This window comes from Trichechus manatus, unplaced genomic scaffold, assembly GCF_000243295.1.
Source record: "Trichechus manatus latirostris isolate Lorelei unplaced genomic scaffold, TriManLat1.0 scaffold00026, whole genome shotgun sequence".
Taxonomy (NCBI): Eukaryota; Metazoa; Chordata; class Mammalia; order Sirenia; family Trichechidae; genus Trichechus; species Trichechus manatus.
The window spans coordinates 5052694-5068761 of NW_004443962.1; the positions used below are offsets into that span (position 1 = coordinate 5052694).

General features: G+C 33.7%; 1 protein-coding gene across 9 annotated transcripts in view; it reads left to right on the forward strand.

Annotated features, from left to right (window-relative positions):
* DLG1 (discs large MAGUK scaffold protein 1) overlaps positions 1 to 16068 on the forward strand; it is a 263904-nt gene that overhangs the window by 210250 nt on the left and 37586 nt on the right. For 6 of the 9 annotated variants that reach the window (XM_023728734.1, XM_023728733.1, XM_023728738.1 and 3 more), the window contains 3 exons: positions 533 to 602; positions 4383 to 4482; positions 14055 to 14096. In XM_023728734.1, coding sequence (XP_023584502.1) covers positions 533 to 602; positions 4383 to 4482; positions 14055 to 14096 — 212 coding nt within the window. Of the gene's footprint in view, positions 1 to 532; positions 603 to 4382; positions 4483 to 5186; positions 5221 to 14054; positions 14097 to 16068 lie in introns of all 9 variants that reach the window. The other 3 variants (XM_023728736.1, XM_023728739.1, XM_023728737.1) reach the window with 2 other exon arrangements.

Sequence of the window (16068 nt, forward strand, 5' to 3'; positions counted from 1 at the left end):
GCAGCACAACTGGAAGAACATAATGTCACTGAATTGTACATGTAGAAATTTTTTAAATGGTGTATCTTTGGCTATGTATATTTTCACCAAAAAAAAAAAGGCCCTCCAAGGTTGAGAAGGGAGAGTGTTGACATGTTGTGGGGTTGTTAACCAATGTCATAAAACAGTATATGTACTTACTGTTTAATGAGAAACTATTTCTTCTGTAAACCTTCACCCTAAAGTACAATAAAAAAAATTTTTTTAAAAAGAAATGGTACCTCATTCACTTTCAGTATAATTATGGAATTAAGTGCATATATAAACATGCATGCATATATACTGTATTTGGATACTTAATAAGTGGTTGTATTTCATAATAAATCCTATATTTCATTTTTCAAAAATTCTGATTAATTTTGGGCATTCAAACCTAGACGGTTCCTGAAGGTTTTAGAATACAAAAATGCCCAGTATCAGTTCTGATAATTTCCAGTAAGATTCCTAGATATGTTTGATATACTTTAAGAAATTATATTCTGTACTTTGACAGGGTTGAGAAGAAAGAACGAGCCCGGTTAAAAACAGTGAAATTCAATTCTAAAACAAGAGGAGATAAAGGGGTGAGTATATGAAATCTCTTATTTCTGGTAATTAATAGTTGGGTACAATGGGCCTTTTCATAATTCTTGATTGAGCTATAGTATTAAAATGAGACAGATTTTCATAAATAAAGTATGAACAGCTCTTGTCGTGGTGCTTTCCAGTAGTAGACATTGAATTAAGCATTTATTAATTTAAAATACCCATTTCAAATTATCAAAACTATCATTTGATATATTCTTAGCTACAAACTTTTGGTCAAAGTTACTTTTACAAATGAAATTAATTCAGCATTTATTCAGATGTTCAGTTAGAAACTTACATCACCAGTTATTAATCATGATAGCTAATTTAATAATGAATCTTCTGAGAAAATAAACCAAAAACTGTCATTACCTAATTCATTATGTAAGTTTACAAGTTGTTGCAAGTGAATTAATGAAAATTTTCTTGTTCTTTCCTCTCTTTATTCCTGATATAATTTGTTATTATGATCCATGTTTTAAATGTTTGAATCATATGAATTTTTATTTGGAGGGGAATAGAGAAAGGGACAGTTGAGAGGAGCAGGCATGTAAATGGTCAAGAAATATATCAAAATTCTTTCATATATATTTTAAACATGTATCTGTTTTCATTTACTTGAAGCCCTTCTCAGATCTAAAAAATTTTAAGTATCAGTAGATGACAAAGATACTACAGGTTTCATCTTGTACATATGTATAATTTCTGATAATCCTCAACTTCCCGCAGTGGAATATTTTAGCAGTAATGGTTCTGGTTTTGGGGATTTTGTTTTTTTATTACAAGTCTTTTAATCTTCTCTCAAATGAATGTTGAAAGTTAACTCAAGAAATAAATTAACTCTACTTTTTGTACATTTCTGATATCATTAAATATTCAAACTTAAAGTCTTAGAGTCTAAGAGATAAAAATAGGATCCTTGATCAGAGAAATTAAATCTGGGTAATGCATTTGTATAATGCATTCAATTACATTTTCGAAATGATAAGTTCCTTTAAAATTAACTATTTAGAAAATACAAAATTCTGTAGAGTGATCTGGAGCAATATTTTAAATAAAAGTTTTTGTTGGAGGAAAAATCCCAAGTAAATGCTCAGGATTTGGAATATGTGCAGTGCTTTTTGTGCTTGTTTTATGTATGTCTTTAAAAACAATTTAGTAAAATATCACTGTCAATGAAGTGAAAAGGTTGCATGTTATAACTTTTCTTTTAATACTTAAGAAGTTAACTGAATTAACGACATATTTAAATCTTAGTCTTGTTTGTTGACTGTAACCAACTTTATACACAGTCACTGTGTTCTAACACAGCACCAAAAGTATGCATGATACTTAGTGGGGTAAAAATACGCTTGCCATTGATATAGAACTGCATTTCTTTATGAAAACCATTTCCCGTTCTAAGTTCTCCTTTTCCTTTCCTTACATGGTGGTTTGTGGACTTTACTTCTATTACAAACTTACAACATTTCAGTTTCTCGTTAATTTCTAACATTTATTTGACTACTTTGAAATACTACATATAAAAGTTACATATTTTGATATTTAATGTTTATATCATGCATTTGTGATAGTTTATTAGTATACTTTTTACACTTTGTCTGTCTTACAAGATAGCATTGTGACAAGAAGTAATTAAATATATGTTTTGGTTTTTGTTTTTTTTTTTAATATAGAGAAACTGGAGGTAGCATGTCTCTTCGGTTTTGTGTTTTCCGTTTTTGCTTGTTTGCTTGTACTGTTTTCACTTTTAATAAGTTCTTCACCTAGAGGATGTTAAATATAATACAATTAATACATTTCTTAACTAACAAGCAATTCTTTCCATCTGTCCTGTCTTAAATGATACCTTTACTTCATTTTTACTAACTTCAAAGATATCAAGACTCAAAACATTTTAAACTTCACGTTTCTTTTGGTTGTTTGCTGTGAAACTGACTCTGACCACTGTATATGCAGTAGAAGGGACAGTCTCTTACAAAATATATCATCAATTTTTTCAAATACCATGAAATTTATCATTAAATTAAAAACTCAGTGATCATCATGAAGGAAAAGATTCAGTTCTTCCCGAAAATAAATGACTGTAAATTTTTCTCTAATGAAACTTAAATGTTCTTCTCTTTGTACTTTTCTAAAGTTTGGATTCAAGCAAAGATTTTTATTCAAATAATGCTACTTGACGGTTTATAAAAATATAAGTTCAGATTTCTCTACATTTTTTTCTCATCAACTGAATTGTTAACTTCTGCTTAGAGTTCTTATTTATCTAGTGCCCTAGAGCCTTGAAAATTTAAGACTGAAATCAAGACAATCTACTTGGCTAATGAATTATGAACTTACTAATCCTGAATTATTGATACGAAAAAGTAAAAAAGAAGTTTAACTTTGTTTTTATAAAGATCGTTACCAAAATAAATACAGGTCATTGAATTTGAGCTAAAAGTCTCTTTAGTTCAGCACCTTAATCAGCTGGGATCACATGATTAAACAATATGGACATGCCAAAAACATGCTGTGTGGTATTAATATGCTTCAAAATAGTAATAACATCTCATGATGTGAATAAACTCAAGAGAAATTAGAACAAAATTTCTGTTTTATATTGTTCCCTCTTCCAGAAAAATAATAATAATAATTCCCAGTGTCACTGGTAGATAAGGCCGTTTCTTTCAAGACACGAATGCCTGTGACAGAGAAGAATTGCAAAAGAAGCTATTCCTCTTTTATAGCCTCATCATTCTTTGTGCTACATGCTCTTAAATCTGTGCATACACAAATAGGACATTCAAGAAGGGGAAAAAACTTGTTTCTAACATCTATGCAATAGGGGACATCAAATCAGTTGCTCATCTCCTCATAACAGTTGTGTAAACTGTTAGCATCTGCCTTTGTGGCTTCTGTGGGCATTGATGTTCATTCTCTACCCCGGACGTGGTACCAGTGGGTGCAGAGACAGATAAGATACACGGACAGACATAAAATACATAAATACAGTAGCACTTGAAGACAAGTTAATCCACTGTGATAGCATTCAGATTGTCCAGGACAGTTCTGACTCTGATTTCTTGGCTTCAGTAGCATTGATAAATCTCTTCCTAAATTCTGTAGGCTTGATGGACTCCCCCCCAGTTTTGTCTTATTTTCTTATTCATGCTATAAGCATTTAGTTATATCTTTCTCCTTTCCCAAAAATAAAATTGCTTTTGAATATTCAGCACTAACAGTTTTCTCATAATTGTTTTAATTTTCTTTTCTAATGATGGCTTTTTTGTTAATTCATTGGAGCTACACACACAGTAAAAAATTGCTCAAACCAAAGGAAAATGAAGAGTATATGTTACTTAATGCCTAAAAAAAAAATTTGAGCAGCCGGAGTAACATTTAAAGTAACTTTTCCTATAGAGCAGCTAGTACCTAGATATTTTTCTAGAAAATATGAATTAGTAGAAATAGATGTTAGTGTAGTTTGTACTATAGTAATAGCTAATCTTACTTACTTTCGTCTTTTTTTGTCAAGTAGCACTTAATCCTTATTTTTAGGTATAACTAAATTACACTCTTTCAATTTTTAAATATTTTCAGTTGTAAAATGTTGGAATTAGAGAAGTTTATACAAAAATCAGAAATTAACTTTATATATGATTAAAGTAAAATTCATATACAAACTGCACACTGTGGTCACAGGAGTCAGCTTCCACAGAGCTGCTAGGCTGGGCCTTTGTACACACAGACAGTAGACATCCCTTTGTTTTGCCCCTCCTTCTCTTCTTCAGCAGTCATTCAATGACAAGCGTAAAAAGAACCTCTTTTCCCGAAAATTTCCCTTCTACAAGAACAAGGACCAGAGTGAGCAGGAAACGAGTGATGCTGACCGTAAGTATGTGGATCCAGTGGTCAACTGAAAATAAATGTAGAGGGACCTGCTGCCCTGCAGTTGGTTGTTACCATGGAGACAGTTTCAAGAGCTGCAACAGGTTACTGATTGTCTTAACAAGGGGCAACTTAAAAGGCATAAATTAGATTGTATACCAGTCTTAACTATTTCTGGCACCTTAGGAATTCCTAAAGTAAACAGTACTTTTTTAAGTTAATAAGTTTAGAATAGAATTCTCTGATATGAGGACTCTCATGAGAAATGCTTACCATTTATACTCTAAAAGAATATTTTAGAGAAAAAACATGGATACCTCAGAAGCTACTTACACTTTTTAGGTATAGCATTGCCGGTCTTTGGTACTAGATCATCTGGAATCATTACATTTGATCCTATTTTTTCATTATATATGTAGACAATCTGAATTTATTTCTAAAATAGCAAGAAATAATTTTACATTTTGCTTCTCTACACTTACCAGCCTCTAAGATAAAACAAGCTCTTTTATTCTTGTGGAAGATTACATTTAGCTACTAGCTCATTTCAAACTTTCAGAAGGGTACAAAAATAACTCTGTAAGATATGTGCACCTGTAATGGTCTTGGAACTGTCTCTTATTGTAGCAACAATTTTATACATTACTGACAACTATTTTCTTTGATTATCTTTTTATTGCTTGCTCTCTGGGGACTACTCTCTACAGGAGATCCCTGACGACATGGGATCAAAAGGCCTGAGTAAGTGATCAAAATACTCCCAAGTTATTTTTTAACCTCCATCTACAGACCTACATTTCTCAGGCACATTTTGAGATTCATTGTAGTGCTCTTCTGTAATAAGGAGGTATATGATTTAGATTGCCTTTAGACTTTTCATGTTAATAACACGCTTGGGATTTTTATTTCTGTAATACACACCTTTTTTTTTATGCTCCATTTTCACATGTCACATGAAAAACTGCTCATAATTACATTTTCCTTTTTGTAATTTTTATGATAGTTACTTTCGCTAGAGATATTTTTAATACATATATTTTTAAATAAGTTTTTTAAAATAGTACTACCTACACGTGGAAAACATTAAATTGGAAAATGTGTTATATATATTTTTACAACAATTAAAATATTAACTGCCCTTGTTATTAAAATATGAAAATATGCTTCCTTGCAGTTTTATGTCTCCCCCCCCACCTTTTTTTCTTTTTTGTTAAAATCACCTTAATTCTGTGTTAGTAAAGCATTACTATAATGGAGAAGTAGAAAACACAATATATCTTAAATATCAGACAAGAAGAATTGTGGACCTCAAGTTCCAGTAGCAATCTATTTAGGGAAAAAAATGTGTATCTCTTTTCTTAAAGAGATTATAGGCTATGAGAAGGATGATAAGAAATACTATCCTATGTTTTTCCTTTAATCAAGATGATCTTTTTTTATTTTTGATGTTCTTATTTAATTTTCTAGCCAGTATTTAATCTTAATATAAAGCTTGACCCAGAATCTGATGTAGAGGAGGCACTCGATAAATATTAGAATGAATGAATGAAGCAAAAATTAATTTTAGTAAACAAGATTTTAAAGTTGAGTATTTTCAAATTGCTCAAATGTGAAACTTTACTATTTTGGCTGAAATAATAAAATTCACTAAGTCTCTTTAGATAACTTGTGACTGGAAGTCACCTTTAGCCTAAATTTTTTTTTTTTTTTCTGGATGGTGCTTTCCATTTTGATTATTAAACATATTAAAAACATTTCTTGGTAAATCATTAATCATTAAGGATACAACTAATGTCTTACTTTCTAAGATCTGAGTAAATAGACATTAAATTTCACAGAAGATTTTTTTCCTGATTTATGCTAACTTTATACTGAAATTTTATTCTTAAGTATAAGTACTTGACTCTTATTTCAGACTTAAGGATTAAAGGTTTGTATTAGATTGAAGGCCATATGCTCTATGTAGAATTATTTCTGTTAGACACACTTTGTTATTTTGTACGTCCCTTTTTAGGATTTCGTGAAGGTCACTAATTTCCCATTACTAGTGATGCTTTTTTTTTTTTTTAAATCTCTTATATTTGCGAAAAATTATCAGTGAAAATCTTCAAAACTGAAAAATATTTCCACAGATTCTTAATGCTGTAGAATTCATTTTGAGATTGATAACATATTTTAGAGGTGGTATGGATCATCAAATGAACCTATAGTTTTTATTATCATTTTCGTCAACAGAGACCTATGGAAAATGTACAGAAAAAGGAACTAAACGAAGAATTTTTATTTTGTTTTATAACATTGGTATTGTTATGATGAATGATAATTACACCTTAAGCACATTGTATTTTCACCTCTGGTTGGGACTTGAGAAACAATATGAGAAATTATAACTAATTACCAAACAATGTCATTTTTTAAAAAGATTTGATTTTCTGGACAGTGAGCTAAGAACCCTTGAATGATAGGCATCTGTGCTTCGTTTCATAGGAACTGAAAAAATATATTCATCTAGTAACTTGATGATCAGATCAAGAAAATTTTATTTGGAAAATGCTGAGGGAGACAGAAAAATAACATAAAATTCTAAAATTGTATATAATGGAGATTATCACACAAAACAGATAACTGATAGTAGTAAGGTACCCATTATTATACAATAGAAGATAACTGAGAAAGGTGGGTCAAGGATATTACTTGTGGCCTCTGTTATCTCTATTATAAGTTTAGAATATAGGGAATAAACTAAGCAAAGTTCTAGTATGAGAAAATAAATGTGACCTGATACAGGTATTCATAGTCTTGTTTATTGGAACAGGACTCATGAAGAAACTGAGAATAGAAGGGTAGATTATTCCAGAGAAACAAACCTGTCGGGAAGACGTGGAATAACACTGAATGTCAAGAAAGATGTACATCTTCATGTAAATCCACACACTTTATATAAAGTAGAGTATTTAATTGAAGAGCAGCAAGAAAAACAGAAGTCATAAACCATAAGATACTTTTCACTGGCATGAATTCAGTGGTTCTTTATTCTAAAAGGAGCCCTGGTGGCTCAGTGGTTAAGAGATTGGTTGCTAACCAAGAGGTCAGCAGTTCGAATCCACCAGCTGCTCCTTGGAAACTCTATGGGGCAGTTCTGCTGTGTCCTATAGGGTCGCTGTGAGTTGGAATCAACTTGACAGCAACAGGTTTGGTTTGGTTTATTCTAAAAAGAAGGTCAAATAAATTATTGATTTGCTCTGTTGACAGTAGAGGAAACAATGAAATAATTGCTTTTTCAAACTTAATTTTGACTAACAGAGAACTAATTAGAGTATGGGAACTCTGGGAGAATGCAACTAAATTATCATAGTTTGTGAAAAGCTAGAAATAGAAACCTGTGCAGATTTTAAGCAATTTTGGAAAAGCTCAAGGGAGAAAAAAAGCAGATTGAGTAAGATTCGTTTAACAGAGGCTAAAAGGAAATATAGCTCATGAGGGGACATATAAGGGTACTCACAAGTGAAATCATAATATATAGTATCAGACAAAGTTTGTGCCTATCTTTTATGTGCAGTTTATAAATTTTTACAGCTTTCTATTTTGTGGAACATCTGAAAAGCTTCCTCAGGTACAATAGGCTTCCCTTTACATTATCTTTCCTTTCTTTTCATCTTAAAATGTTATTTAAGCAAGGTTATACAGAGTTCTTACATGCCAAAAAATGAGACTTTATAGCATTGGTATTAAGAATAAGATATAAGAATAGTAGTGGTCCTTGGTATTGATGTAATAATATTCAGGAAATGCAGAAGAGACATGATGCGCTTTGTGAGGAGGTATGTGTGAGTAGAAAGATGAAACTTGGTTAGAGAGATTTGAAATAGCTGTGGTCATCAAACATCATAAAATTTAAATAAACTCTTGAAGAATATATTTGTACCATGTATGTCAAAGAGGTCTGGGATTCCTTGAGCTTCTTGGATGTGGATATCTTCTCGTCTTTCATAATATTAGGGGGTTTTCTGTCAGCAAATCTTCAGCAGTTCTTTCTGTGGTTTTGTTTTTGTTTTTCCTCTTCCTGTTCTGGAATAATGGTCATCTGTAAATTATTCCTATTGATAGTGTCCTGCATTATTCTTAGGTTTTCTTCATTTCTTTTTTTCTGATTGTTCCTCAAGCATATTCGTGTCAAGAGATTTGTCCTGTATTTCGCCAGCTCTGTCCTCGATTGAGTCCATTCTGCTCCTATATGCTTCTATTAAGTTGTCTGAAATTTTATTGTTAATCTTCTAGATTTCTAATTGCTGTTTTTGTATGGCTTCTAGTTGCCTGTTTTGTCACTTTGTTCTTGTATTGTTTTCCTGAATTCTTCTAGCACTTTGTGCTTTCCTTGATTTTGTCTGTATTTTCCTTGGTTTTGTCTGTGTTTTCCTTGATCTCTTTCTTGATGTTTTGGAAAACCCTATATATAAGCCTTTCGAGTTCTTTATAATCAGGTAGTTCCATTGTCATTTCTTCGTCAGGAGGGTTTTCTGGTTCTTTATTTTGGTCACTGGCTGGATCCATCTTGTCCTGCTTCTTTATGTGATTTGATATTGTCTGTTGTCTCCGAGGCATTAAGGTGTTATTATATTTATTTATTAATTGTATGTTTGTTTGCTGCATCTTGATGTTTTGTTTTGTTTTGATGTATCCAGGCAGACAGGGTGTGCGTGCTACTCTAATCTCTAGTCTGGTCACACTGGAGCACTCACCACCTGTCTCTGGGTCATTGGGCAGCAGCTGGGTGTGTGGGTGCAGGCCTCTCTTTGCTGGTCTTGAGGGCAGATTGGGCAGGCGTTGCCTGCCGTCTGTCGTTGTTCCAGTGGCACAGAACCGGGCGTAGGCACTGATCAAGTGAATGGAGTGGTAGGTGTGTGATGAGAATGGTGCACTCATGACTGCATTGTCACACTTCCCACCAGGGCGGGTGAGTGGTGGTTGGGCACATGTGTGGAAGCACTGGCACCGCCTCCCAACAGGTCAGTTGCTGGGAGGGGGGTGAGCAATAGGCAGGCTCGCACACAGTCAAGCTGATGCTGCCCCTCACCGGGTCAGGTGAAGGGGAGGTGAGCGATGGGCGGGCTTACACAAGGCTTCACAGTTGCCTCCTCTCACCAGGAGGGTGGTAGGGGATACTTGTCTTAGGACCCCCAGTCAGGCAGGGTGGTCGGGGCATGGGACTCTCCCCCACCTCCAATTAGGAGGGTGAGGAAGGAGTGCGCCTCTCCTGCCAACTGATGTGGGTACCCAGGCACTTCCTGTCTGCTGCAACCAGCAGTCAGGGCCTGCCCCTGACCAAGCGCAAGGAGGGGGAAGGGCACCCGGAATACTAGCGTGTGGGTGACCTCCCACTGGTACTTCGGAGATCTGCCGCCTCATGCACACCACCCGCCCCAGTGGTCTGGGACTGCCATTTGTGAGTATACCTTACTCTGGTTCCTGGCTCTCCCCTGCTCTGTGGGCATTAGGATCTCAGTATATCTCACCCTCCCTTCTGAGTTTTCCTTCCTTGAATCTGGTTGCTGATCTGCTCACATTGCTTCCCTCTGGGTGTTCATAGTTTGTCTCTTATTGGAGGTGCCATGCTGTTGACTTCCTGTGTTCTTCTCCTGGAATCACTACTGGCTTTGTCTCAAGATGGCCATACTGTGCTGGGATGGCTGGCAGAGCCTGTTTGCCCCATGTCACTCCATTTTCTGCATTCATTCAATTTTTCTTCTAGTCAATGTTCAACTCAGTTCCTTATCCTTCCTTTTTGATGTTCAGGGTTCCAGGATTGTCATCTGCACGTGTTTCAATTGGTTTCTCAGGTCTTTACTGTAGAGGGACAGTATGTTGTGTCAAAGTAAGCTACCATCTTGGCCCCATCCCCCTCTCGCATGTAAAAGGGATAATATCCTTACACTATAAATTTCTAATAGATCAGTAAGAAACAGAGTAACTCTCCATTAGAAAACTGGACTAAAGATATGACGGAGTGGTCAAAAGATACGCAAATGAAATAAGCATATTTTTAAAAAATGTTTAATATCCCTAGGGATCTGTAAACAAAATGATTGTTTTACCCATCTCGTTGGAAGACTCTTCTTATAAAGCAGAGTCTAGTGATGGAGAGGGTTCTGTGAAATGGCTACTTTTAACACACTACCTTGGGGAATATAAACTAGTACAACCTTTCTGGAAAAGCATATCTTTTGACCCCACTAATTCCTTCTCAAGTAGCCCTGGTAGCACAGTGGTTAAGCACTTGGCTGCCAACTGAAAGGTCAGCTATTCAAACCCACTAGCCACTCGGTGGGAGAAAGATGTGGCAGTCTGCTTTCTTAAAGATTACAGCCTTGAAAACCCTAGGGGGCAGTTCTACCCTGTCCTGTAGGGTCGCTGTGAGTTGGAATTGACTCGACAGCACACAATAACAATTCTCCTGAAGGGAGCCCTAGTGGCACAGTGGCTAAGCACCCGGCTGCCAGCTGAAAGGTCGGCGGTTCAAACCCACCAGCCACTCCACGGGAGAAAGATGTGGCAGTATGCTTCGTTAAAGATCTACAGCCTTAGAAATCCTATGGGGCAGTTCTTCTCTGTCATACAGGGTCACTGTGAGTCGGAATCAACTCAATGATGCACAACAGTAATTCCTCCTCAAGGAGTTTTTCCTGAGGAGGTAATCAGAGATGCAGATAGAAGTTTTATGTATCAGGATGTTTGTTTTACTATTATTTAGAAATAAAATTGAAACCAATCTAAATGTCTTAACAGTTGGGGAATGCTTAATGAAGTATGATGTATCCATACTTTACAGTATTATATGTGTAGCCATTGAAAAATCAGATCAAAAAATAATGACATGGAGAAATGCTCACAACATAAAAAAATATATAAAACTGTATGTATATTGTCTCCAGTTTATAAACATCTGTACATGCATAGAAAGAGGAGTAGGAGGTGCATTTTATTTGAATTCTTTATTTTCTGACATTTCAGTAGTGAATTTTTTGATAAGTAAACTTTTTAGTGAGTTATTACATACAGAAAAGTACACAGCTCTGTTAACCTTAAGTGTACAGCCTGATTAATTTTCACAAAGTTGTGGTTAACCCCTGTAACCAGCACCCAGATCAGTAATGAGAACATTTCTTACCAGCACCTCAGAAGTTCTTCCTGTGCTGCCTCCCAAATCACACAACCCCTCCATCCAAAGGATGGACCTATCCTGACCTAGAATAGCGTAGAGTAATTTTGTTTGTTTTTGAACTTTATATAAATAGACTCATAGAGTATGGCTTCTTTCACTCAGGATTATGTTTGAGATTTATCCGTGGTGTTGCATGTAGCAGTGGCTTGTTCTTTCATTGCTGCAATAGTATAACATTGTATGAGTATACCACAGTTAATTTTTTCATTCTCCTATTGATGGACATTTTGGCTTGTTTCCTGTTTGGAGCTATTTTGAGTAGTGTTACTTTGAACATTCTTGTACGTGTCTTTTGGTGACTGTATACACATGCTTTACCGTTGAGGATATACCTAGGAAAGGAATTGTTAGGTTATAGGTGGGTGGGTGGGTGTGTGTGTGTGTGTGTGTGTGTGTATGTTTAGGTTTACTAGGTACTGCCAAATAGTCTTCCAAAGGGTTGTACCAGTTTACCTTTTCCACCCACCCCCAGTATGAGTTTTAGTTCCTGCATATCCTTCTCTACACTTGACATGTCTGTTTTGTTTTTTTCCCATTTTAGCCATTCTGGTGGATTGTAGACATAACTGTTGGGGTTTTAATTTACTTCGATAAGTAATGAAGTTGAACACCTTTTTATTGCCTATTTGGATATCTTCTTTTGTGAAGTGCCTTGAAGATTTTTTAATTATCAGGAAAAAAAATTTTACCTTTCTAATAAATTCCCAAGTGATGATTGTGATGATGCTGTTCCAAGAGCCATACTTTAAGTACAAGATTTTAGAATAGAGGACTAAGTAAAAAGAGACTTAAAAGAACTTGGAGGATTTGATTGCTTGATAGCTATTAGGGAACTCAAGATGAATAGGAGAAATCCCAGAAAATGATAGAAAAGAGATTGTAGTAACTTTAATTTGTTATTATCTAATGTGTCAGACAAACTCAATAATGGAAGAATAGTGAAATAAACCCTTGCAAGTATTCGTATACCCAGCATCCATAATGATGAACTCATGGTTTTGTTTACACTCCTACCTATCCCCTACTCTCACCCCATTGCAATAACTTTTCTTTTTAAAACAAATTAGAGATTGCAGAGTGTAACACCAATACTAATACATAAAACTTAAGAACCATTTTTTTAATGTGGCTTTCCTACTTCTGCAAATGAATTTTAAAGAAGTAGCATAAAAGGTAAAAAGCTATATAAATTAAGACATTCATAATAATTTATGATGTTTGTGAAAGATAATTTATAGCAAACTAAAATGTCTGGATAATAGGTAAATCATAGTTCAACAATTCAATTATATAACAATTTTAAATGATTGTTTTGAAGTCCATTTGTTAACGTGGGAAGAAGTTTTTTAATTTTTTTTTAAAAAAGCACCATTTTACATGTGCTTGTTATGTATTATTAAGTCGTACTTACAATTTTTGAAGTTCCTGCTTTATGTAAAATATACACAATCATGATTAAGAAAGTTGTATCTTGTCTTTGCAGGTTATAGACTAACTTTTCAGAGTGACAGCAATTCATTTAAAAACGGTTTTCTTTATTTCAGATCTAAGTTCTACCATTCTCTGTGCTTTTTAGTAGTGCTGCTTGATTTTAGGAGTCACTGTGGGTGATACGGTATAGCAAATATGTATCCTCAAACTTTTTCCTTATCCTTTAAAAAATTTTTTGTTTCTCTGACATGAGAAATTTTGGTTTTCCCTGGTTTGTTTTCAGATACAATCCCACTGTTCAGAACTCCCTTCCGTTTGATTTTTTTTGTTGTTTTTTTTTGAAGCATCTGAATTTATAACATCTAAAATGCTTTATCTGTACAATGTCAGAAATAGATTTTTCATTTCACTTCAGGAACAAGAAGTTGGACTAAAAACAAGATCAGCTATTTATTTTTAGTTACAAAGACATCCTTTCATTAAAATGGGCATTTGTTTGCTCAAGTGTAGCTTGTCTCTGTTGTCAGTCATTACTATTTCATAAACTAAATTAGATGGTGCCAATTTCTCTTTTTAGGCTTTGCATCTACAATTGGACTAGTTTAGGATCATTTTGCCCTTCTTTGTCATATTCTACCTGCTATTTGTAATATAGATTGTGTTCATAAGATGCATTGTACAAAAATGAGGCATTGTCCTTAATTACAGGTTTTTTCTTGCTAATTCGTATTTAGTTTTTAAATAGTTTAATAATTTTCAAAGAAAATCAAAAATGCTTTTTAAAGTTGTTTGGTTATATGTGGTTTATATCTCAACATTTTGTAATGTCAGCTTGTTTTTATTTTGATAATTTGCTTTTATCAAGTTTGCTTTTTAAACTCATGACTGTGTTTTCCTTATTTTTTCCATTGTCCTGCAATTTCAGAGCATGTAACTTCTAATGCCAGCGATAGTGAAAGTAGTTACCGTAAGTGTTTTTATTTGTTCTTTTGTAATCTCTAGTAGTCTCTTTTTTTTTTTGTTTTTTGGTTTTTTCTTAGAGATGTATTCTAAAAACTGAAAATTACATGCTTAATATTTTAAAATCAAGGAAAGCCAGGTAAAATTCTGTACTTGAAAATAAAATCATACTCAGTATACACAACTTGATTTCCAAAATTTCAATGAACTACTAAGATTTTTTTTTTTTACAAACAGTGCTATTTGTGTACACAGTACGTTTATATACGTGTGTATCTTTTATAAGAAGTGAATATCTAGTTAAATGGGGGAACACTTAGATTTTTCTGTTTTCTTTAGTAAGTATTTTTAACATGGACATTAAAATATTTTTTAGTAATACTAAATTATAATTAGCTCTATTTCCCTTTTTATTCTATTTCACCAGTACTGGTTTGGGTAAAGTCATTATTTACTACCAGTTCTTGGTGACCATAAAGAAATGATGAAGGAGAAATTTTCATCATTTTCAATAGTTGCTCACACAGTAATACTGATTTCTTTTGCCAATTGATGTTTTATATTACATTCTTGCTTTTATTAGGTGAGCTATATACCAGCATGTGAAGTTTTTAAACAGAGTTGGGATGGGAGGAGGGGGAGAGTACATAAATATTATCGGTTGTAGCACCTTAAAAATTAAAATTGCTTTTCTAACCTTTTTTTTTTTTTACTGCTGTCTAATATGAAAGTAATCTTGATTACAGATGAGTATGGCTGTTCAAAAGGTCCATCCTGTTAGTATCAGTCTCTAATCACGTTGACAATATATACTTTTAACCCTCATTTATTTGGTTACTTGTTTTTTTTTTCTGCATAATGTTTACTTAACTTTTTTTTAGGGGTTGGGGGGTGTAGGAGTGTGATTTCTTGTATTTCAGCATTTTATTAGCTTATAACCAGATCCTTTATAGAGTAGCTGGGTGGATTTCTAGACTAAAAGAGAGGTATTGAAAGTATATACTGTCTCACCATTTGCATGACTTACTAGGTGTGGAATATTCAAGTTGCATGTTTTTACTAATATGTAAACCATGTTTTGCCTACAGTGATTTTAAAACCAGTTTGTAAAATACGTTTTATATACTATAATAAAAATCTTAAAAACAAACAAGTACACTTTTAAAGCAGGAAAGTATATTTACACCAGTATATGTATTTAGAAGATCTGTACAGCTGCATTAACATACAATATAAATCAAAGACACATTTAGTTAAAAGGTTATTTCTAGAATCTTGATAATCAAGGAGAAAATCCTCAGATAAATTATCTAATATTGATTGCGTCCATTGAAACATTTGAATTAACACAGTGTTTACTAGTTTGTTTTCTACACATTTGTGTGTGTGTGCGCGCGCGTACGCGTTTGAGTTTTTTTTTTTTTTTTTTTTTAAAGAATTGGAGTTTTCAACTCTTTTTATTCTTTTCACTGGGTCAAAAATAATTTGTAGACCTTTTTATTTAGAATATTTCCTAAGCTCTAAACCTTTAATTTATCCTCTAAATATACTTCAGAGGCTTTAATTTAACCTTTAAAGTGGATCAAAGCAAAATATATGTTATCTCCTTCACTGTCTATGTGCTTGATTTTGTTGGAGGAGGAAAATTTTGTTTTATCTAAGCTGTTTTTTAACTAACTGTAAATATTATTTTTTAAAGAGATAAATTAATGATTTCTTAGAATAATTGGTGAATTTTTTCAGTGAAATAAAGACAATAATTTTTCCTTTGCATTTATAATTTTTAATTGTAAATCAGTTTTGACTCATGGTGACCCCATGTGTGTCAGAGTAGAACTGTGCTCCATAGGGCTTTCAGTGACTGACTTTTCAGAAATAGATCACCAGACCTTTCTTCTAAGGCACCTCTGGGTGGACTCAAACCTCCAACCTTTTGGTTAGCAGCGAAACGTGTTAACCATTTGACCACCCAGGGGACT